General features: G+C 43.2%; 1 protein-coding gene across 1 annotated transcript; it reads left to right on the forward strand.

Moving 5' to 3' along the window:
* Positions 1–411: 411 nt before the first annotated feature.
* Positions 412–19505, forward strand: LOC308165075 (small ribosomal subunit protein uS2-like; the record flags this gene model as incomplete). The annotated part of the gene is made up of 8 exons (XM_080539174.1): positions 412–583; positions 1692–1810; positions 2772–3017; positions 5637–5798; positions 5928–5981; positions 6464–6521; positions 18846–18958; positions 19449–19505. The coding sequence occupies exons 1-8, from the start codon at positions 451–453 to the stop codon at positions 19503–19505; spliced, it is 942 nt and encodes a 313-aa protein (XP_080395300.1). The 5' UTR covers positions 412–450.
* Between the last annotated feature and the right edge of the window lie 4759 nt (positions 19506–24264).

The following is a 24264-nucleotide window of genomic DNA, read 5'->3' on the forward strand; positions in this document are numbered from 1 at the left end:
AAAAAGCACTCGCATGGTCTGGTTAGTGGCTGTGTGAGTTGTCGATGAAGGGCAGAGTGAGATCATCGCTGGTGGGTGAGGTGGCAGTCTTAACATGCTGTACAATCTCAATCCGTGATGGAACAACACTCGAACCTGGCAGGATGTTAGTCATGGCACCAGTTCTTGCACAGAATATTGTTGTAGTCTGTTTTATTGGTTACAAAGGTAGTTAGGATGAAATATGCTTCTGCGGCCCGCCACGAATCAATGCATATAGAGGAAACACTGCTGTTTGCGACATACTGAGACAACACTAGGCATACACAACTAACAAGACAGCAGTACATTCAATTCCAATGGAAGTCAGTGACTCAGCGATTAATACTTTGCCTAAATTCTCTCCCCTCCTCTCCCCCCCCCCCCTACCAGCTTTTCCGTTAAATTCGTAACGCAGGAAAAGTGGTAACGATGTCCGGAGGTCTAGATGTCCTTCAGATGAAGGAGGAGGATGTGCTCAAGTTCCTGGCAGCAGGGATCCATCTGGGAGGCACCAACATGGACTTCCAGATGGAGCACTACGTCTACAAGAGGAAGACCGATGGTGAGTAGAGTAATGAATGGGAGATCTCCCCGGCCGTCCCTCAGATGAGTTACCCTGCGACCTGGAGCGAAGTACAGTCGTTTTCTACCTGTTATGGATTCAACAACGTTACAGGAATGCAGTTGTGTATGTCAGTATGAAGAATAGTTGTAACGACAACCTTGAACAGTTTAGATGAATGAACACGAACAGTGTAGGTCCACCCCTTCAAAAAAGCACTTGTTTGGTCTGGTTAGTGGCTGTGTGAGTTGTCGATGAAGGGCAGAGTGAAATCATCACTGGTGGGTGAGATGGCAGTCTTACACATGCTGTACAATCTCAATCCGTGATGGAACAACATTCAAACCTGGCAGGATGTTAGTCATGGCACCAGTTCTTGCACAGAATATTGTTAGTCTGTTTTATATGTTACAACGGTAGTTGGGATGAAATATGCTTCTGTCGTATTGTTGGATCAGCTTGAACTACATAGAACTGGTCATTCTGGAGCTCATAAAGGAAATCGGCACGAGTAATGACATCTTGCTCACTATCCTTTTAAAAAGAAAAATGTAAAATGCAATTTAGCAGATGCTTTTATCCAAAGCGATTTACAATTAGTCTCCCGGGAGTAACTTAGGGCTAAGTGCCTTACTCAAGGGCACATTAGTGGTGGTGTCGTTTGACCTCACGACCTTCTGATCACCAGTCCAATTTACTATCCAGTAGGCCACCGCTAGATTAAAAAAAGCATGAAGGGTGTGATGGAATGTATGTGTTGCGGTACATGTGGGAATACGGTACATGTGGGAAAATTAGGGTTAGGTGCTAGGGTGGTAGGGTTAGGTGTTAGGGGTAGGGTTAGGGTTAGACATGCCAGCATGTACCAAGTCAACGTTTTATGCTGCCCTGTCCCCGGAAATGCCAACATAAACCGTTTTCCCCACATGTACCCTAACATGTATACTTAAGCATGAACGATGCACAATCAGTCTGCAACCTTAATGTTCATTTGTTATTAGACAATCTAGACGCCACTGCGAATGTATTTCTTTTTTGTCATAATTATATTAGTAACACATTCATCATAAACAGTTGACTTGACGCCTTCGTCGTTGGTCCTTCCCAGGTGTGTTCATCATCAACCTGAAGAAGACCTGGGAGAAGCTCCTGTTGGCGGCCCGGGCCATCGTGGCCATCGAGAACCCCGCCGACGTGTGTGTCATCTCCTCCAGGAACACTGGCCAGGTGAGGCGCTCTGCGTTAACCTAGCCAGGACGCAGTCAGGAGGACGCATGTAGCTGAAGATGGCGTAAGTCTTTTATATGGAACATATCCAGAGCTGGTTTCACAGACGAGGCTTAAGCCTAGTCCAGGATTAAATCACATTTGCAGTGGAGGATCTCCACTGAGGATGCCGTTTAGTCTCGGATTAGTCTTAAACTGCGCCCGTGAAGCCGGCCGGCGTCCCTTTTGTAATTGACGGGGCAGCACACATTTAAAGCCTGGCACCGTGTGGTCGGTGTTCGGGTGTCGGAAGTGTGCCAGAGAGACTCGGCCAGGATTCGCTAACACCAGAAGGGCTTCCCGCCCAATGACTGGAGTTTGATAGTAACCTGCGCCACAACAACATGTCACCATTGACCTGCCCACAATGCCATCGTTGGCTATGTGACGGACGCCTAGTCGAGGCAAGGTGAATTGTATATATTACAGATGGAAATGATCAAAACATATGCATATTAGTCCTAATAAAAGATTCAACTGTATTGTCGGAGTACAGACCACCAAGTACTGACAACGCAATGTAGTTCGTGCACACGCCCCCCCCCCCATCCCCCCTAGGAAGAACTGGGCTCTGGTCTACCTGCTGCCTAACTATCTTCTGTCGTCTTGGTCTCCCAGGGCTGTTATTCATGTTGTCCTAACCTCGCTGTAACTCTAACACACATTACGGGAGCAGCAGTAGCCTAGAGGTTAGAGAGGCTGGCTAGCAACCGGAAGGTCGCTGGCTCGATCCCCGCCTCAGGAGGGAGCTGCGTGTGCCCTTGAGCAAGGCACTTAACCCCTGATTGCTCCAGGAACACCGACTATGGCTGACCCTGTGCCTCGAGCAAAACAACAATTGACTGACAAGTTGATTGCATGGCAACAAAACTATTATAATTATTATTATTATTAATTCTTCTTCTCTCCTTGTTCTTCCCAGAGGGCTGTGCTGAAGTTCGCGTCCGCCACCGGCGCCACCACCTTCCACGGTCGCTTCACCCCGGGGACGTTCACCAATCAGATCCAGGCGGCGTTCCGCGAGCCCCGCCTCCTGATCGTGACGGACCCCCGGGCCGACCACCAGCCCCTGACGGAGGCGTCCTACGTCAACATCCCCACCATCGCTCTGTGCAACACCGACTCCCCGCTCAGATACGTGGACATCGCCATCCCCTGCAACAACAAGGTATGACACAGAAACTCAGAAACTCACAGACACTCAGAAACTCAGACACTCAATACTGCTGAGGAACAGTTGAATGATCCCTGATGTTCACGCAAAGAAACACAAACAAGTGTGACTTATCTATTGTTGTTTACAAGCAGTGTTTCCTCTATATGCATTTATTCGTGGCGGGCCGCCACCAAAGAATTTCCTCTGCCACCATTCAGACAGTCCACTTTGATTCAAGCTGCGCAGAAAGGCAGCGAGTTATTATGACCGGAGAACAGAAAAAAAGCAGATTGAAGCTAGATTTAGGCCGCTTCCAGACCAACATTTCGTTACGATTTAGGGGTAGTTATTTACAATATGTTACAATGTTGCAATTAACCTCGTCGTTTGTGTTCGCACTGCAATCGAGACTGAATCTCTCAACAGGCGCGCGGCGCGAGGCGACGCGCTTTCAAAACTGGCTGCGTTCGTAAATTCTCTCAGGAAATCCGATCAGCACTCGTGGAATGCCTCTCGTCCAATCAAATGACTCGGTTTCTCTATGACGTCGGGCCCAGTGTGCGCTCCAGCGCTCTCAGAGTTTAAAATTGGAGTGAGAAGCAGAGTTGTTGCCTTGTTGAAAACATTCAGACTCCCCAGCTGTTCTACACGAGTTTATGACATGCAGCTGTATCATGCGGTGGTAGTACTAAACCCTCGTTGTGTATTGTTTGTTTTGCCGTGGAAATGAAACATTTATGAGTCTTACAACAACTCATGTGCGTGTAAAAAGCCGGTAAACGGATTTCTCTTTTAGTCCGTCGCCGGTGCCTTTAATCCCTTATCCTAATCGAAAATGCAACATCATCAGCGACGACTGTGGGTTATTGCATTTACTGCTGTTCTCTGGTTCATGTTCTTATACCAGTGCTCAGTATAGAGTATTTTAAATGAACATTCGTAATGTCTGTCTCTGATGTTCATGGTCAATTAAATCAGCCTATTTTGTGAAACAAATATAATGTTCCCGCTAATGGGTTAACCGAGCATTCTCGCACCTAACGTGCAAGCACCTAGCTTCGAACTATTCATAGCAATATGCGCGGGGCAACAATAATCTATTGCCTCTAAAATCACCACGATTGGTGTCGCGTGCACGCGGGAAAAAAAACGCGGCGCTGTGCGCGCGAAAGATGACCGCCCCGCCACGAATGGGAAAAATCCTGGAGGAAACACTGACAAGCTTAACCTGGCTACTAGGAAGGAACTGCATGTGCCTTTGAGCAAGGCAGTTAACCCCTAATTGCTGTAGGGGTGCTGACTATGGCTGACCCTAGAGCAAAAAAAGACCAAATTCCAACAATTGACTGACAAGTTGATTGCCTGGCAGATCCATGATAATGTCATAATACATTAGACTTATATAGCGCTTTTCTAGACACTCAAATAAGCTTTACAAACTGAAAAGATTGAGTAGTAATAATAAAAATAAACAAGAAATAAATAAAAGAAAGTATAGGGGCCTAATTAAGGTAGTGCTGGGGACACATGGGAGGGGGGAGGGTTAACTAATGAAGGCGAGCTTGAAGAGGTGAGTTTTGAGGGCCTGTTTAAATGTTGGGAGGATGTAATGAAACCTTCTACTCTCCCGTGAGTTGCATAATGGGAGTTGTAGTCCGTACAGCACACATTTAAAGCCTGGCACCGTGTGTTCGGTGTTCGGGTGTCGGAAGTGTGCCAGAGAGACTCGGCCAGGATTCGCTAACACCAGAAGGGCTTCCCGCCCAATGACTGGAGTTTGATAGTAACCTGCGCCACACTTACACAACACGCATCATGACCTGTACTTTAATGGGGGTAGATAAGAGTGTGTTTTTATGATATTACCCCACCCCTCCCAAAACAACATTATTTAAAACAACACACCCTCTCTGGTTGGCATGGTAACATCTAGTGTTGTTCCGATACCATTTTTTGATCCCGATACCTGACCGTGCAGTACTTGCCGATACCGAGTACCGATCCGATACCACTGCGTTTGAAAAAACAAAACAAAAAAACATGTTTTTTGAGCCGCATACTCACCTCGATGTAAAATTATTGCTAACACTTACGCTTACTTGCTAACGCTTTCCCGGTTGTATGATTCGGAGTCCACCCAGTGAGCAGTTAAACTAAGCAGGGACAGTGGGGAGACGTCGCTGGTCCAAATATCCGTAGTGAAGCTGATGGCCTGCACCTTTCCTAGCTTATCTGAAACATGCTCAGTCACCTTCTTATTGAGGGCAGGGACGGCCGTCTCCGTGATGTATTTGCGACCTGGTATTTTGTATTTAGGTACAGCGTGAGCCATAAAAAGGCGGAATTTTCCGGGCCAGTGGAATTCTGTAACGATGGCCTGATGGAAGTAGCTGAAATGATTGGTGGAGGGGGTGAGAAGGGTCCTGTGTGATTTGTGTGGCTTTCCTGATTAATGACCGGTTGTATATTTCAGACAGGGGAATTTGAGGTGAACCGATGATTTTGCTTGCCTGATTGACTATACAGGAGAAGAAGAAGTGTCTTTTTGTCACAAAGGTATGCATGTGACGTATGGGTCCTCTTCTGGTGAAGTAGATTAAAGAGATCAGCTCCTCTCTCCTGGTGAAGTAGATGAAGGAGATCAGCTCCTCTCTCCTGGTGAAGCAGATGAAGGAGAATCACAAGTGGCTGCTCACTGTCTATGGGAAAGACATGATGGACAGGATGGACCACATCAAGGAGAGGATCACCTCCACCTATGGGTCCGTTTTGAAAATGGACTCCACTAAGAAAGTAAATATTACAAATGTGAGCATTTATGTTATGTCAATTATCAATAGCAAAGCAGAACATTTCAAAGCCTTCTTCACTACTGATGTGTAGTCTCATGAGGGCCTCTGTGTTTATTGTGTGTCATTTCAGATCACCAGGAAGCTGGCGGGAACAGCTAAGGGGACCGCACTGTGGATGTCCTCTGTGAGTAATGAGGTTCTGATGGGGGAGGGACAAGTCCTGTCAGAACTGCAGAGTCACTACCCATCTTCCATCGGAGACTGAAGACCCATCTCTTCAGGTTACACCTTAACTGCTCCTCCTGACACATCTACTACCCCCCAGCACTGTTTCTCCTGAGACACCCGCTTTTCCCATTTACTGTGTCCCCCAAGACTTCTACTGCCCCCCCTGTACTGTTTCTCTGTTTATCCAGTGTCTATACAAAAAACAACAACAACAACAACAACAACAACAACAACAACTGTATTTTGTCTTTTTGTTCCTTCTATCACTGAGACTGCCCATGGCCCCCGGGCCTGAGCTAGATTACTCTTCCTGCTACGACTGGTGGATTGATGATTCACTTGCTTAGTCGAACGTATTAATTGTAAGTCGCTTTGGAATGAGGCGTCTGCTAAATGCCAAAAGTGTAAATGTAAATGATCAGTGTCCTGTCTGCCCAGGAGGGACCTGGGCTGGATCTGATGGTGGCAGGCCTCATGCAGCGCTACAGCCAGGCAGGTGTGGCTCCTCCACACCTCCTCTATGTGGCTCCTCCACACCTCCTCTATGTGGCTCCTCCACACCTCCTCTATGTGGCTCCTCCACACCTCCTCTATGTGGCTCCTCCACACCTCCTCTATGTGGCTCCTCCACACCTCCTCTATGTGGCTCCTCCACACCTCCTCTATGTGGCTCCTCCACACCTCCTCTATGTGGCCCCTCCACACCTCCTCTATGTGGCTCCTCCACACCTCCTCTATGTGGCTCCTCCACACCTCCTCTATGTGGCTCCTCCACACCTCCTCTATGTGGCTCCTCCACACCTCCTCTATGTGGCTCCTCCACACCTCCTCTATGTGGCTCCTCCACACCTCCTCTATGTGGCTCCTCCACACCTCCTCTATGTGGCTCCTCCACACCTCCTCTATGTGGCTCCTCCACACCTCCTCTATGTGGCTCCTCCACACCTCCTCTATGTGGCCCCTCCACACCTCCTCTATGTGGCTCCTCCACACCTCCTCTATGTGGCCCCTCCACACCTCCTCTATGTGGCTCCTCCACACCTCCTCTATGTGGCCCCTCCAGATCTCCTCTATGTGGCTCCTCCACACCTCCTCTATGTGGCTCCTCCACACCTCCTCTATGTGGCTCCTCCACACCTCCTCTATGTGGACGTGTTAATGTGTTGAGACTTCCCTGTGGCGTTCTATCGATGGTTTTATCGAAACTTCCATCTGGAAGCTTTTTTAAATGAAATGTGCCGTTGAGGACAAGTCTGGACTGAAGTTTCCTGCTGGTTTATTTCCGGTGCTGGTGGGGTTCAGACAGTTCATCACTGCAACATGTGACGCCCCCTGCTGGTGAAACCCCAAACCACACTGTGTTTAGCATGTCCATGTTCTCTCAGCTTGTTGTGATGTTATAAAAAAAGCAGTTAGACGTTCCTAGCGATGTACCACTGTTAGCCGCTAGCTGTTAGCAGCGTTTGTAGCTGCGGTTTCATTAGTCACTTTTCTCCCATTCTGTCCCATTCCCATTCTTGAGGTGCATCAACATTCAAATACTTGTGTAGAAAAATTACAAATGGTTTATGATTTCACCAGCTGGTGTCACATACATTTTTGGTTTATCTAAACTTCCATCTGGAAGCTTTTTATTATGAAATGTGACGTTCAGGACACCAGGGGATGTCTCCTCAGTCATCATGTTGAAGGCTGGACTGAAGTGGACGTTGAAGCCCAAATCTTCGATTGCCAATTCATCCCATTCCAACACTGGGTATGGTTTCAACCATGAATGTCAAAATACCTTTTATCTATTGGGGACACTCACTGGCAAGTTACACAACAAAAGTATTCATTTCATAAACAGTGTTTTCCACAGAGACATCAGCCAGGGGTGTGACACTATTTACATCCCAATAACCACTGTAATGAGCTCCATACCAATTGTCATGAGCTCATTGACCATTTGGCTGGGTTTCTGTGGAATGTTATTAAAAAGGCACAACAAAATACTGGAAAGAAACATCACACAATAATGACAACAACATACTACTCATAAAACATACATTAAAATAAGATCAAACATGACTATACACCCAACTATTAATACATTCAAACGTAATAACAAGGAAAACAGGGGTTTGACGATTTGATCACAGACAGGATGTCTGCTAGGTGCGCTCATTCATCTTTGACACAAAGGACCCAGAACACTTGTAAAGTGTAAAGTGGTGTAAAGTGGTTCCTTTCTCTTGCTTCTCTAAGAGCTCTTATGGTTGAAACTCACTTGATCCATATTCTAGGAGGTGTAATGAGCTCACTGACCTGTGGTGACTGTCTGACTGATGCACCATTTGATTTGGTTGAACTCCTGTGTGGTATTGACTTCTTTGACCCCTGTATGACCCCTGCATGGCACATCAGCTCAGTTGGATAAAAAGGAGAAATTTCCAGCAGGTAAACGGACCTACATGCACCTATAACTATTAACTATAACACTGCTTTACATTGTTAGCTGGCTCACAAAACAAGCTGTGTTAGTTGACTAGCGAGTGTGTCAACAAAGCTGAAATGTATTTACATCTTTAAAATAAAATCCATTCAAACATTGAACAGCTTCCACCCCACTGATGGAAATGTGTTTGTGTTGATGAGAAGTGATAATATCTTGTCTTCCTTATTGTTGTATTATTAGTATTTTTACCCCTCAGTAACCCCTCAGAACTGAGGTAGAGCTTTGCTTTGTATCTTGCTTCTCTAAGAGCTCTTAATAAACGGAGGAGACTTTGTTTCATCACATCGTGTACCCTTAGTGGTAAGTTCTTGTGAGCCTAGCAACTCACGTGTATCTTTATTATTTATTAATTAGTAGAATTTACATGACAAGACACAGCTGTATGTCTCCCCTCATGGTTGAAACTCACTTGATCCATATTCTAGAAGTGTTGCTGAGTACAGTGGTAGTAATCATGTTTAGCCTTGGAAATGTTTTTGTGTACAGTCCATTATGGGTTCCCTATTCAATCTAGAGGTGACACTTTTAACTGTTGGGACACAGTAAATGGTCAAGAATACTTTGTATCACACCCCTCAAGGTTGAAACTAACCTGATTCATATTCAATTGATTCATATTACACAGTACTCAGAAACACTTCTAGAATATAAATCAAGTGAGTTTCAAACTTGAGGGGTGTCATACGAAGTATTCTTACACATATTCTAACATGATTACTACAATCATGTTTAGCATTGGAAGATTATTTCTTTACAATCCATTATGTCCTCTATGCAAAGCAGCAGTCTTTCATCACAATAATTAGGATATTGGAAGAATGATAAACCCTTCAAAGCAAAAATAATAGAGTAATGGAGTAGGATCTTTATTTACATGTTTATTTCAAGATGTAGAAGCATATCATTTGGGTTACTTTATCCAAATGTAGTATTTCTAAATGCTTAAACAAGTTGAACGCGGGCGCTTTTATTTTGAATAAATATACCTGAGCTAAGTGGGCGGAGTTCCAGAACACAGCTACGAAAAGACCCATTGATGACGTCATCAAAAGACGACAACGTGTTTATAACATGTTTCATTCTACTTCTCATGTGAGTCCGTCGAGGTAGCTCGCTTGTAAGAATTGTATTTTATTTCTGGATGATTAGACGTCCGACAGGGCCGTTTGGAGCAGCGCCGGTATCTCCACATTGGTGAAAACGCAGAAATGTAAGTAAAACGTGTTCGTAGCCAAGTCCTGCATTGCATTGCTTCGTTCGTCTCGTAATGGTGGTTGTTTCTTGCGGAAAGTTTAAATGAGGTGAACATACTAATCAGAAGAGATGTTGTATCTGTTTGATCGTTTCTACCGGAATACACCACGGATCAAACATATGTTCTGATGAGTATTTTGATTTCATATCAACATTCCGCAAGAAAGACCAAACAACAAACACGTGTTCGTCTGTCCTTTGTGCAACTCGTGTGAGGCCTTGGTTTGCAGTTGCAAAGTCACAATGTCTGCTCTGAATGAGGTCGAAATGGGATAGACTGGATATCAGAGTAAAGAACAGTGATATTCTAGACTTAATAGGGTGAATTTACAAAGGCTGAATAGATGAGTCGCTTTGAAAGTTGTTGACTTCTGTTACAGTATGTCCTCGTTTCCAATCTAGACCTTATTTATCTATGAAATATTGCAGAATGGCATTTCTAGTTAGTCTGGTTAGTTGAAAGGTTAGATGGTTAGACAGAGTCAGAGTTTGATAGATAGATAGATGGATGGATGGATCGATTGTATGTTACATAGCTAGATAGATAATATGAGGTTGGAAAGATAGAAGGTTAGACAGAGTCAGATAGATAGATAGGTAGGTAGATAGATAGTATGATAGATAGATTGGAGTCTGGGGTAGTTCAGTGGACCGGGTGGAGGGTTGGTTGACTGGTTGAGAGTGGTAGTGTCGGTTGTTGAAGAGTTGAGTGTTGTTGTGTAATCATTGAAGTTGAATAGGTATCAAAACTGATAGTCATAAAAACACGAGTTAGACGGCTCTGCGTTTTAAAGTTGGATTTGTGTGAAGAGCTTGTTGTATGGTGGGTTTTCTCTCCCTAACCCTCATGATTTCAGAGAAGGAATTTAGCAATAAATGGTACCATTTGTTATTCAGGGAGACAGCCAGCCAGGAGGTAGGCTATTAATGATGCCCAGAGTTATCATGAGAAGGGCTTGGAATAGGCCTATATGGGGGGAAAGAGTTAGCCTAATCACTGATCAAAGGGTTTCACAGCAACAGGCCCAGGATATTGAGCTGGGAGTTGGGGGCACGGTATGTAAATGAGTATTTGGGGAGGGGTCCCCAGGAGAATTCTATAAGAGATGATATTTCTGAGTGCCTAGAGAGTTGCATCGTGAACTCGCTCAGGCCCCGGTCTGTAATAAAGGGCCTCTTGTGATCAGCAGCTCCGGTTTCTTAGAGAGTTTTTATTGTTATTATTTGAAGGTGTTAGAGTAAAGTCTTCCCCAACAGTTATATGAGTAGCAGCAGGTGGAAGAATTTAAACAAGTAAAGTAACATATACACTAACGTTAGGCCTGTATGCACAACTCCAACTCTGTCAACCTAACTTTTCAATTTGTAGTGTTTAAATGATCTATTATAACTGTCAAGATATCCTATACTGATCACCTCAATACCCACCATAATAATAATCTTAACCTTGGCTAGAGCGTTTGTCAAGGCTTCTTCTTCATTTCTTTATAATACTACTTTGCATATGCTGTCTACTGACAATCGCCCCCTGCTGGATCAATAACGGCATTGCATGGAAATGCTTCTTGAAGGGAGATTCTCAATGCAGCAAAGCAATCCTGTATACTATCCTGTACTGTGGCAGAATCCTGCATGCATTCAAAAGTATTTTGACAGACCACATGTCAAACTGTTCTTGGGCAAGTCACTGAACCCCAAATTGCTCCCAATGAGCGGGCTGGCGCCTTTCATGGTAGCTTGCCGCCAGTGGTGTGTGAATGGGTGAATTAGAGGCCATTGTAAAGCGCTTTGGAATAGGTCAGTCCATTTACTATTACCATTTGAGACACCACCATATTGCTTAGACCAGTGTATTCCTTTCAAACCCACCAGAGCCAGAGGGTGTAGAGAATTGGGTCTCAGCCCAGCCACTGCTAAAGACGCTTTACAATAACAATTCATAGTAGTGCATATTCTTTGTTAGGGGTTTGGTAATCTGAATGGTTGTGTAATTAAATCTCCACTATGTGTGGCTCTTCCTTTGATCCATCTCACAGCCCAGCTACCATGTCTGAAGCCAAGTCCACAGAGTCCCTGGGTTCACATGGTAAGTTGGATGGTAAGTTCATGAACTTGACTCCTATTATAATGTATTTATTGTACATTGCTCTGTGGTGTTAATTTGTATTAGGGATGGTCCTTATTTATTAATACCATTACCTACTTATTCAGAGGTTATCTGGATCAGGTTCATGTAGCTGTATTGAATATTATTTAACTGACAGAACGCAGTGTTTCTTAACTGATTAAGGTTAGCCTAAATCAGGTTTTTTGGACATAACATAGGATGGATCAAGGATCGATTATTGGTCAGGTTCTTTTTACTATTTGCATTAAGAATATTGTGTTATCTGTAAATAATTAAGTAATAATAAAGTATCCTGCATTTACAGTTTTTACAATTCCTGTCTTAGGTCAGATAGGATTACTACTCTATTTTAAGAATGTGAAATGTCAGAATATTAGTCGAGAGAATAAATTATTTCAGCTTGTATTTTTTTCATCATATTCCCAGTGGATCAGTAGTTTATATACACTTAGTTAGTATTGGGTGGCATTGCCTTTGGTAGCAATCAAAAGCTTCTCGCATTAAGTTGGTGGAATTTTCCTCCTGACAGAACTGGTGTAACTGAGTCAGGTTAGTAGGCCTCCTTGCTCGCGCAAGCCTTTTCACTTCTGCCCACAAATGTTCTGTAGGATTGAGTTCAGCGTATGATGACTGTGTGCTCATATTATGTTTATATTTGTGTACTATAGCTTGTACAGATTTACATGGTACCTTCAGGCATTTGGTTTGACAAATAGTTGAAGTTTAGAAACATACAGAGGAGCTTGTTAAAAAGCTAAGAGTTAAGATGGGCTTCTTTTAAAGCAACATATCTTGGCATTCCCTAAACAGCACAAATCAGATCAACTGTGCCATCAACCTTCATGCCAGTGCTTGATTATGGTGATGTCATCAACAAAAATGTAGCAGCCACTAGGGGTGCAACGGTTCAGTTAGCCCACGGTTCGGTACGGTTCGGTATTTTGGGTTACGGTTTTCGGTACGGTTCGGTTCAGAAACAAATGCTACTATTTATTTACAAACAGTACTTTACTTTATATTTGCTTATACATATGGAACTTTAACATACACATGTATATGTAATGTATATAATGTTTATATAATGTATATATAATTGTATATAAACAAAAAAGACTTTCAAATTTCCCCCCAAAAATAAACACTTTCGAGACTGCTGTCTGCTCACTGACGCTACCTGACTGGCTTTCCTGCTCCCAGTCAGTGTTATCGTTGAGTGGTAGCGGCGAATATGCTGTTTCATGTTAGAGGTGCATCCATTAGCATATGGCACACGCTTTAAGCAGAGCTTGCAGACAGTAATGTTTCTGTCCACTGTTTTTTCCCCCTTATTGTCGTATTCCCCCCACACCGCAGACTTGTAGGAATCCGGGGCTTCCTCAAACTGTTGCCTCTCAACTGGGTTCGCCATGTGTTCTAATCCGGTCGCCATCTTCACCTTTTTTTTCTCTAACAGTGTTTTTGTTTCTTCCCTGTGATTGGATATTAGGCAGCCAATTAGGCAGTAAAGATGTACAACTGGGTTCCAGACCAACTCGACCTCTGACCAAAGGCCGCGTTCGAGGCATTCACGTGGACGTTCCGGCGCTCTCAGAGCTAATTTAAGAACGCGGCCAAATTGATCTTCTCGCCATAAAGCTTAAGCGTACAGTGGGCTTCCTGTATAGATTTAAATCTTGCTTTTCCTTGGCTTCCAGAAAACGTCTTGTCTCCGCCCTTTTCCTTTCACAATTGGATTATGGTGATACAGTATATAGGTTTGCTTCTCTGTCCACTTTATCCAAGCTAGACCCCCTGTATCATTCGGTTCTAAGATACATCACCAATAGTGCCTTCAGGACCCATCACTGTACACTGTATAGTCTGGTTGGATGGCCATCTCTTTCTGTCAGAAGGCTCCAACACTGGTACACTTGTGTTTAAAATCATCTCTGGCTTCTTACAGAATTATCTGGGCCTGAAGTTCATCCCAATACCGAGTGGCTCGGGTCTCAGGTCTCGTAGATGGCTACAATACAAAATACAAGGTGCCACTTATCATGAACAATGTTGGAAGGGCAAGCTTGTCTTATTATGGCCCTTGGTCTTGGAATGACCTACAGACTACTTTTAAATTAGAGGCCCTTATTTCCATAAGTATCTTCAAGCGTAGATTAAAGGATGTGGTCACCGCTCGCTGTACCTGCTTTGGTTAGACTTCTCAATGTTTTAATCACCTTGTAAATACCCCTACCATTGTTTGTCTATTGTATTGTTGCCACTGTCTTATGTCCTGTCTTGTTATCTGAACTGTTTTTTTAAGCTACTATTTTGACCCTGTCTTGGCCAGGTCTCTCTTGTAAAAGAGGTTTTAATCTCAATGTGACTTCCTGGTAAAATAAAGGTAAAAAAAAAAACGAAAACCGTCACGGTTCACTAGTGAATTGAGCCGTGGAACGCAAACCGTACCGTCCGTAAAAAAAACGAGAACCGTTGCACCCCTAGCAGCCACTACACTTAAACCTTTGGATGCCATCGACCATAGTGCCCTTGTTCTGGGTTAGGTATGCAATGATTAGGGTTGTTTTAAAACTAATCATTGCATACTTAATCAAACCGTTACCTGGACGTTGTTAAAGTTCTGTAGATCTTGCCTTCTGCATAAACTCCCAGCTTACCTAACCTCATTACTGAAATTCAAGACCACAAGTTGCTGAACTCTTTCTCAAAGTTGGTTAACTCTTGAGGTTACCTGGGTCTCCACCAAACTGGGTAAATCCACTTTTAGAGCACCTCACTGCAGGGAAAATCTACAAAAACATTCCAGTTGGTTGTTCTGGTGTCGCACAAGCAATTTATGGTGTTGATAGAGGACCTCTTTGGTGATTGTTTCTCTTCATATATTGTGGTTTTAAGTGATGTCTTGATGTCTGTATTGAACTGTGTTTCTTATGTGTTGTTTTGTAATGGTATAGATACTGTGGACAGGGGGCAACTGCAAAAGAGTTCTCAGAGTGTTTTCCCCTGTATAAATGAAGGTTGAATGAAATGTTTCTAATCCTGTATATGTTCCTACTCTTACAGGAGAGAGTTCCAACCCAGGCTCAGACAGTGAGTCCAGCTCCACCATGTCAGGAAACCACAAACAACCACAGGCTCACGGAGGAGAAGATATTTACCCTGACCGTCAGTGTGGGAAGAGTTTAGCTTCCCCTAACACCCTAAAGCAACATCAGAGGAAACACACAGGAGAGAAGACACACAACTGCACCGAGTGTGGGAAGAGTTTCAGTCAACTAGGAGGCCTAAAGACACATCAGAGGATACACACAGGAGAGAGGCCATACAACTGCTCCCAGTGTGGGAAGAGATTTACTGAGGCAGGAGCGCTAAAGACCCATCAGAGAATACACACAGGAGAGAAGCCATACCACTGCTCCCAGTGTGGGAAGAGTTTCTCTCAACTAGGAGACCTAAAGACACATCAGAGAATACACACAGGAGAGAGGCCATACGACTGCTCCCAGTGTGGGAAGAGATTTACTCAGGCAGGATCGCTACAGACCCATCAGAGAATACACACAGGAGAGAAGCCATACCACTGCTCCCAGTGTGGGAAGAGTTTCTCTCAACTAGGACACCTAAAGAAACATCAGAGGATACACACAGGAGAGAGGCCATACGACTGCTCCCAGTGTGGGAAGAGTTTCTCTCAACTAGGAGACCTAAAGACCCATCAGAGAATACACACAGGAGAGAAGCCATACCACTGCTCCCAGTGTGGGAAGAGTTTCTCTCAACTAGGAGACCTAAAGACACATCAGAGAATACACACAGGAGAGAGGCCATACGACTGCTCCCAGTGTGGGAAGAGATTTACTGAGGCAGGAGCGCTAAAGACACATCAGAGAATACACACAGGAGAGAGGCCATACGACTGCTCCCAGTGTGGGAAGAGATTTACTCAGGCAGCACACTTAAAAGTCCATCAGAGAATACACACAGGAGAGATGCCATACAACTGCTCCCAGTGTGGGAAGAGATTTACTGAGGCAGGAGCGCTAAAGACCCATCAGAGAATACACACAGGAGAGAAGCCATACCACTGCTCTCTGTGTGGGGAGAGTTTCAGGCATACAGGAGCGCTAAAGACCCATGAGAGTATCCACACAGGAAGCACGCCATACCACTGCTCCCAGTGTGGCAAGAGTTTCTCTCAACTAGGAAACCTAAAGACCCATGAGAGAATACACACAGGAGAGAAGCCATACAACTGCTCCCAGTGTGGGAAGAGTTTCTCTCAACTAAGATACCTAAAGACACATCAGAGAATACACACAGGAGAGAGGCCATACGACTGCTCCCAGTGTGGGAAGAGATTTACTCAGGCAGCACACTTAAAAGTCCATCAGAGAATACACACAGGAGAGAGGCCATACAACTGCTCCCAGTGTGGGAAGAGATTTACTGAGGCAGGAGCGCTAAAGACCCATCAGAGAATACACACAGGAGAGAAGCCATACCACTGCTCTCTGTGTGGGGAGAGTTTCAGGCATACAGGAGCGCTAAAGACCCATGAGAGTATCCACACAGGAAGCACGCCATACCACTGCTCCCAGTGTGGCAAGAGTTTCTCTCAACTAGGAAACCTAAAGACCCATGAGAGAATACACACAGGAGAGAAGCCATACAACTGCTCCCAGTGTGGGAAGAGATTTACTGAGGCAGGAGCGCTAAAGACCCATCAGAGAATACACACAGGAGAGAAGCCATACCACTGCTCCCAGTGTGGGAAGAGTTTCTCTCAACTAAGATACCTAAAGACACATCAGAGAATACACACAGGAGAGAGGCCATACCACTGCTCCCAGTGTGGGAAGAGTTTTACTACTCCAAATAACCTAAAGACTCATCAGAGAATACACACAGGAGAGAGACCGTACCACTGCTCCCAGTGTGGGAAGAGTTTTACTGATGCAGGAAACCTAAAGAAGCATCAGAGAATTCACACAGGAGAGAGACCGTACCACTGCTCCCAGTGTGGGAAGAGTTTTACTGACGCAGGAAACCTAAAGAAACATCAGAGAACACACATAGGAGAGAAGCCATAACATTTGTGGGGAGTGTGAGGAGAGTTACAAACATCCCCTAAAGGTACATCAGAGAATACACACAGGAGAGAGTACCACTGCTCCTAGAGTCGGAACAGTTTCAGTAAGTCCTGCAACCTGAGAGCATCATGGTACGGACACTGACAGAGTTCCATTGCTTCTTGTGTAGTACCATATATCCCTGCTGGGACCATATATACTGAAACATGTATGCACTCACTGCAATGTAAGTTGATTTGGATGAAAGTGTTTGCATATATTATTATTATTATTATAGTAAAAACGAAGATAGATTCATCCATGTATTTATAGTAACTTGTGGTCTTTGTTCACAGAACAGGAAGGTTGTGTCCTCTAATGGATTCTGTATTTGACCTCATTAGAAATATTGTAATAACCAACACATGGTCCTCAGTGTTAGGAGTTAAGTGTGGGAGTAGGGTTGGAGTATCAGACTGTTTAGTGGTCACAGATATCATGGTTTTTAACGGGATGGTTCAACCTATTTTCATGATTAGATAAAAATGAATCTTATTTCACTATTGTCCTCATAGTGAAATCCTATCTAGGAAACATTCTTGTGGTGAAGAAAGTGCAATTGCAGGTGCAAATAACTGAGTGGCAGACATTGTATATACTTCTGATTTGTTTTTACCTATTATTTCTGCAATTTCAAGGTTTGGTTTTATTGTATTTTTGATTATATTTTCTGTTTCATATTTCAAAGTTTGCTTTCATTATTCATATTATTTCATATTGCCTATCCAATATATGTTTTTTGGTTGAAATAGTATTGTGTAATGCCTGTCTTTCTAAAATTACATTTAAATTAAGCTTGATTCTTGAGTCTATGGATAAACATTTTGGGATGCATATTGTAATTCTGTATATTCTTCGGATGGTACTGAGATGAGGTACTGCAAGAGGTGCAAGGACGCTGGCAAAGACAGGGTCAAGACACCTGTATACTGCAGGAAGGGCCAGGTCCCTCTGTGCCTCACATTAAAAAGGAGCTGTTTTGAAGAGTGGCATGGTGCACTATAGGAACTGTTTTGAGGAGCGTTAGTGCAAATGCAGGTGCAAATGACTGAGTGGCAGACATTGTACATACTTCTAAGTTGTTTTTACCTGTTATTTCTGCAATTTCAAGGTTTGTTTTCATTGCATGTTTGATTATATTTTCTGTTTCATATTTCAAAGTTGTAATTTTGTATATTCTCACTTTGACAATAAATCTGAGTCAAACGTCATTTTCTTTGTATGCTTTTCTTTGAGTGGGAAAATGTATAGAGGTGAATGGTTTACTTTTCAAAACAAGTGAGAACAGTTGAATTTGCATGGAATTTATACATATAGTGATCTGTCAGTGAAATATAATTCGTTTTACAGTCTGGTACATGAGAAAGGTCAAATGGCACTGGTGGTGCCAAAAGTTCTCCAAATGGCACAATGTGGTGGTCCGTCTGAACATACCTATACTAAAACCTCTCCAAAGTGTCACTGGCTCACATTACTAGCATCTAACTTGGCACAAGTACTAATCTTACATTGGAATACTGATTACATGCAAAGTCCTAGCTCTATTTGCTACTACACAGTAACATCTATTTTGATTCTGACACCCCACAGGTGTTAGCTTTCATCTGATACCAAGATTATTACAATGGCCCTTATGGTTGTGGAGATATTCATTGTGGTCATGTCACTTCCTGCCGGTTATAATTCTGCTTCAATTATTGATGATTGTATATCTTTGTTATGTGTAGAATGTTATTCTGAATCTGAAGTCAGATCTGAGCATATCCACACAAAACCTGAAGGTGGTATCCTGGTATTGGTATTATTTTTGGGCAGTGGATGAGCACAGCATGCCAGGAAAGGACCATGTGGACAGCCTGGCAGAGTATCTGGTGGACCTGAGGACACACCAGCCTAGTCCTCAGCAACCAGGGGGCTATTCCACGAACGTTGATTAGTATATCGGCGCTAAAAATAAATCCTGCGATCAGGCAACTCGGGATTGGAATTCAAGCCTCAGGTGATTCCTCGAACGAGGATCAGGCTTGTGTCATGAGTGTTCACAGAACACCGGCTTAGAAATCTTCGATATGGGCGTGTGCACGCAGACATAAAGAGCCCTGAAGAGTCAAACTTTCGAAATGAAGATACTGCACTCTTTTTGCGCAGCACTTTTTGCGCAGCACTCCTAATTATTGATCTTTATGAAGAACAAAAATAAGATGTAAAATAGTGCAATACTGCCGCAATTAACAAGGCGAGGGAAATTGTTTGGCAAGATATTGCAGGCCGATTAAATGCATAGGTCATACTAGCCCCAGTTATTGTTATATGTTCATATTTTAATAAATTAATATTTACTACTGTGGTGATATCAGCAGCAGGCTACAAACCGTTATATCGCCACAATGGCCTAGTGGTGTCAATCTTTGTCCCCAGGTACTTAAAGGATTGTACCTGCTCAACCAGCTGGCCGTTGATGCTGAGGGCCGTTGATGCTGATAATATAAGAAATTGAACAATGCATTGCATAGTATTTGTCATAAATGACAGGGTATACACACACACACACACACACACACATGATGCAGCAGTCGCACTACCCGGTCACAGCTCTTGACTGTCCTGGCACCCCGCTGGTGGAACGATCTTCAGCAGAATACATAAATCTCATAACCTCATACTGAGAAAAAAGACACACCTCCGCATGTTTAATCCAATCATCAAAACACACAACTCCCAGGTCACAATGACCTTTGAGCAGAGCAGTGTGTTGTATCACAGTTGATTGCACAAGACATCATGAGAATGATATGAAATGCTGATTCACTGAGAAATATAGAAATTTGATGACAAGCATGATATTCCATGAGACTCATATCAATATATGTATTCCGATTATAAAACATGTGTCTTTTTGTCACAAAGGTATGCATGTGACGTATGGGTCCTCTTCTGGTGAAGTAGATTAAAGAGATCAGCTCCTCTCTCCTGGTGAAGTAGATGAAGGAGATCAGCTCCTCCCTCCTGGTGAAGCAGATGAAGGAGAATCACAAGTGGCTGCTCACTGTCTATGGGAAAGATATGATAGACAGGGTGGACCACATCAAGGAGAGGATCACCTCCACCTATGGGTCCGTTTTGAAAATGGACTCCACTAAGAAAGTAAATATTACAAATGTGAGCATTTATGTTATGTCAATTATCAATAGCAAAGCAGAACATTTCAAAGCCTTCTTCACTACTGATGTGTAGTCTCATGAGGGCCTCTGTGTTTATTGTGTGTCATTTCAGATCACCAGGAAGCTGGCGGGAACAGCTAAGGGGACCGCACTGTGGATGTCCTCTGTGAGTAATGAGGTTCTGTTGAAGTCCTGTCAGAACTGCAGAGTCACTACCCATCTTCCATCAGAGACTGAAGACCCATCTCTTCAGGTTACACCTTAACTGCTCCTCCTGAGACATCTACTACCCCCCAGCACTGTTTCTCCTGAGACACCCGCTTTTCCCATTTACTGTGTCCCCCAAGACTTCTACTGCCCCCCCTGTACTGTTTCTCTGTTTATCCAGTGTCTATACAAAAAACAACAACAACAACAACAACAACAACTGTATTTTGTCTTTTTGTTCCTTCTATCACTGAGACTGCCCATGGCCCCGGGCCTGAGCTAGATTACTCTTCCTGCTACGACTGGTGGATTGATGATTCACTTGCTTAGTCGAACGTATTAATTGTAAGTCGCTTTGGAATGAGGCGTCAGCTAAATGCCAAAAGTGTAAATGTAAATGATCAGTGTCCTGTCTGCCCAGGAGGGACCTGGGCTGGATCTGATGGTGGCAGGCCTCATGCAGCGCTACAGCCAGGCAGGTATGGCTCCTCCACACCTCCTCTATGTGGCTCCTCCACACCTCCTCTATGTGGCTCCTCCAGATCTCCTCTATGTGGACGTGTTAATGTGTTGAGACTTCCCTGTTGCGTTCTATCGATGGTTTTATCGAAACTTCCATCTGGAAGCTTTTTTAAATGAAATGTGCCGTTGAGGACAAGTCTGGACTGAAGTTTCCTGCTGGTTTATTTCCGGTGCTGGTGGGGTTCAGACAGTTCATCACTGCAACATGTGACGCCCCCTGCTGGTGAAACCCCAAACCACACTGTGTTTAGCATGTCCATGTTCTCTCAGCTTGTTGTGATGTTATAAAAAAGCAGTTAGACGTTCCTAGCGATGTACCACTGTTAGCCGCTAGCTGTTAGCAGCGTTTGTAGCTGCGGTTTCATTAGTCACTTTTCTCCCATTCTGTCCCATTCCCATTCTTGAGGTGCATCAACATTCAAATACTTGTGTAGAAAAATTACAAATGGTTTATGATTTCACCAGCTGGTGTCACATACATTTTTGGTTTATCTAAACTTCCATCTGGAAGCTTTTTATTATGAAATGTGACGTTCAGGACACCAGGGGATGTCTCCTCAGTCATCATGTTGAAGGCTGGACTGAAGTGGACGTTGAAGCCCAAATCTTCGATTGCCAATTCATCCCATTCCAACACTGGGTATGGTTTCAACCATGAATGTCAAAATACCTTTTATCTATTGGGGACACTCACTGGCAAGTTACACAACAAAAGTATTCATTTCATAAACAGTGTTTTCCACAGAGACATCAGCCAGGGGTGTGACACTATTTACATCCCAATAACCACTGTAATGAGCTCCATACCAATTGTCATGAGCTCATTGACCATTTGGCTGGGTTTCTGTGGAATGTTATTAAAAAGGCACAACAAAATACTGGAAAGAAACATCACACAATAATGACAACAACATACTACTCATAAAACATACATTAAAATAAGATCAAACATGACTATACACCCAACTATTAATACATTCAAACGTAATAACAAGGAAAACAGGGGTTTGACGATTTGATCACAGACAGGATGTCTGCTAGGTGCACTCATTCATCTTTGACACAAAGGACCCAGAACACTTGTAAAGTGTAAAGTGGTGTAAAGTGGTTCCTTTCTCTTGCTTCTCTAAGAGCTCTTATGGTTGAAACTCACTTGATCCATATTCTAGGAGGTGTAATGAGCTCACTGACCTGTGGTGACTGTCTGACTGATGCACCATTTGATTTGGTTGAACTCCTGTGTGGTATTGACTTCTTTGACCCCTGTATGACCCCTGCATGGCACATCAGCTCAGTTGGATAAAAAGGAGAAATTTCCAGCAGGTAAACGGACCTACATGCACCTATAACTATTAACTATAACACTGCTTTACATTGTTAGCTGGCTCACAAAACAAGCTGTGTTAGTTGACTAGCGAGTGTGTCAACAAAGCTGAAATGTATTTACATCTTTAAAATAAAATCCATTCAAACATTGAACAGCTTCCACCCCACTGATGGAAATGTGTTTGTGTTGATGAGAAGTGATAATATCTTGTCTTCCTTATTGTTGTATTATTAGTATTTTTACCCCTCAGTAACCCCTCAGAACTGAGGTAGAGCTTTGCTTTGTATCTTGCTTCTCTAAGAGCTCTTAATAAACGGAAGAGACTTTGTTTCATCACATCGTGTACCCTTAGTGGTAAGTTCTTGTGAGCCTAGCAACTCACGTGTATCTTTATTATTTATTAATTAGTAGAATTTACATGACAAGACACAGCTGTATGTCTCCCCTCATGGTTGAAACTCACTTGATCCATATTCTAGAAGTGTTGCTGAGTACAGTGGTAGTAATCATGTTTAGCCTTGGAAATGTTTTTGTGTACAGTCCATTATGGGTTCCCTATTCAATCTAGAGGTGACACTTTTAACTGTTGGGACACAGTAAATGGTCAAGAATACTTTGTATCACACCCCTCAAGGTTGAAACTAACCTGATTCATATTCAATTGATTCATATTACACAGTACTCAGAAACACTTCTAGAATATAAATCAAGTGAGTTTCAAACTTGAGGGGTGTCATACGAAGTATTCTTACACATATTCTAACATGATTACTACAATCATGTTTAGCATTGGAAGATTATTTCTTTACAATCCATTATGTCCACTATGCAAAGCAGCAGTCTTTCATCACAATAATTAGGATATTGGAAGAATGATAAACCCTTCAAAGCAAAAATAATAGAGTAATGGAGTAGGATCTTTATTTACATGTTTATTTCAAGATGTAGAAGCATATCATTTGGGTTACTTTATCCAAATGTAGTATTTCTAAATGCTTAAACAAGTTGAACGCGGGCGCTTTTATTTTGAATAAATATACCTGAGCTAAGTGGGCGGAGTTCCAGAACACAGCTACGAAAAGACCCAGTGATGACGTCATCAAAAGACGACAACGTGTTTATAACATGTTTCATTCTACTTCTCATGTGAGTCCGTCGAGGTAGCTCGCTTGTAAGAATTGTATTTTATTTCTGGATGATTAGACGTCCGACAGGGCCGTTTGGAGCAGCGCCTGTATCTCCACATTGGTGAAAACGCAGAAATGTAAGTAAAACGTGTTCGTAGCCAAGTCCTGCATTGCATTGCTTCGTTCGTCTCGTAATGGTGGTTGTTTCTTGCGGAAAGTTTAAATGAGGTGAACATACTAATCAGAAGAGATGTTGTATCTGTTTGATCGTTTCTACCGGAATACACCACGGATCAAACATATGTTCTGATGAGTATTTTGATTTCATATCAACATTCCGCAAGAAAGACCAAACAACAAACACGTGTTCGTCTGTCCTTTGTGCAACTCGTGTGAGGCCTTGGTTTGCAGTTGCAAAGTCACAATGTCTGCTCTGAATGAGGTCGAAATGGGATAGACTGGATATCAGAGTAAATAACAGTGATATTCTAGACTTAATAGGGTGAATTTACAAAGGCTGAATAGATGAGTCGCTTTGAAAGTTGTTGACTTCTGTTACAGTATGTCCTCGTTTCCAATCTAGACCTTATTTATCTATGAAATATTGCAGAATGGCATTTCTAGTTAGTCTGGTTAGTTGAAAGGTTAGATGGTTAGACAGAGTCAGAGTTTGATAGATAGATAGATGGATGGATGGATCGATTGTATGTTACATAGCTAGATAGATATTAGGGATGCTCCTATTTATCGGCCACCGATTTAAATCGGCCGATTTCACTCCAAATGACTCGATCGGTGATCGGCAAAAATGGCCGATCGCAAAAACCGATATTTTATTTATTTATTTATTTTTTTCCCTGGGGAAGACAGATAACTGAACAGAAAACATA

Source organism: Nansenia antarctica (assembly GCF_963989245.1).
Source record: "Nansenia antarctica genome assembly, chromosome: 9".
Lineage (NCBI taxonomy): Eukaryota > Metazoa > Chordata > Actinopteri > Argentiniformes > Microstomatidae > Nansenia > Nansenia antarctica.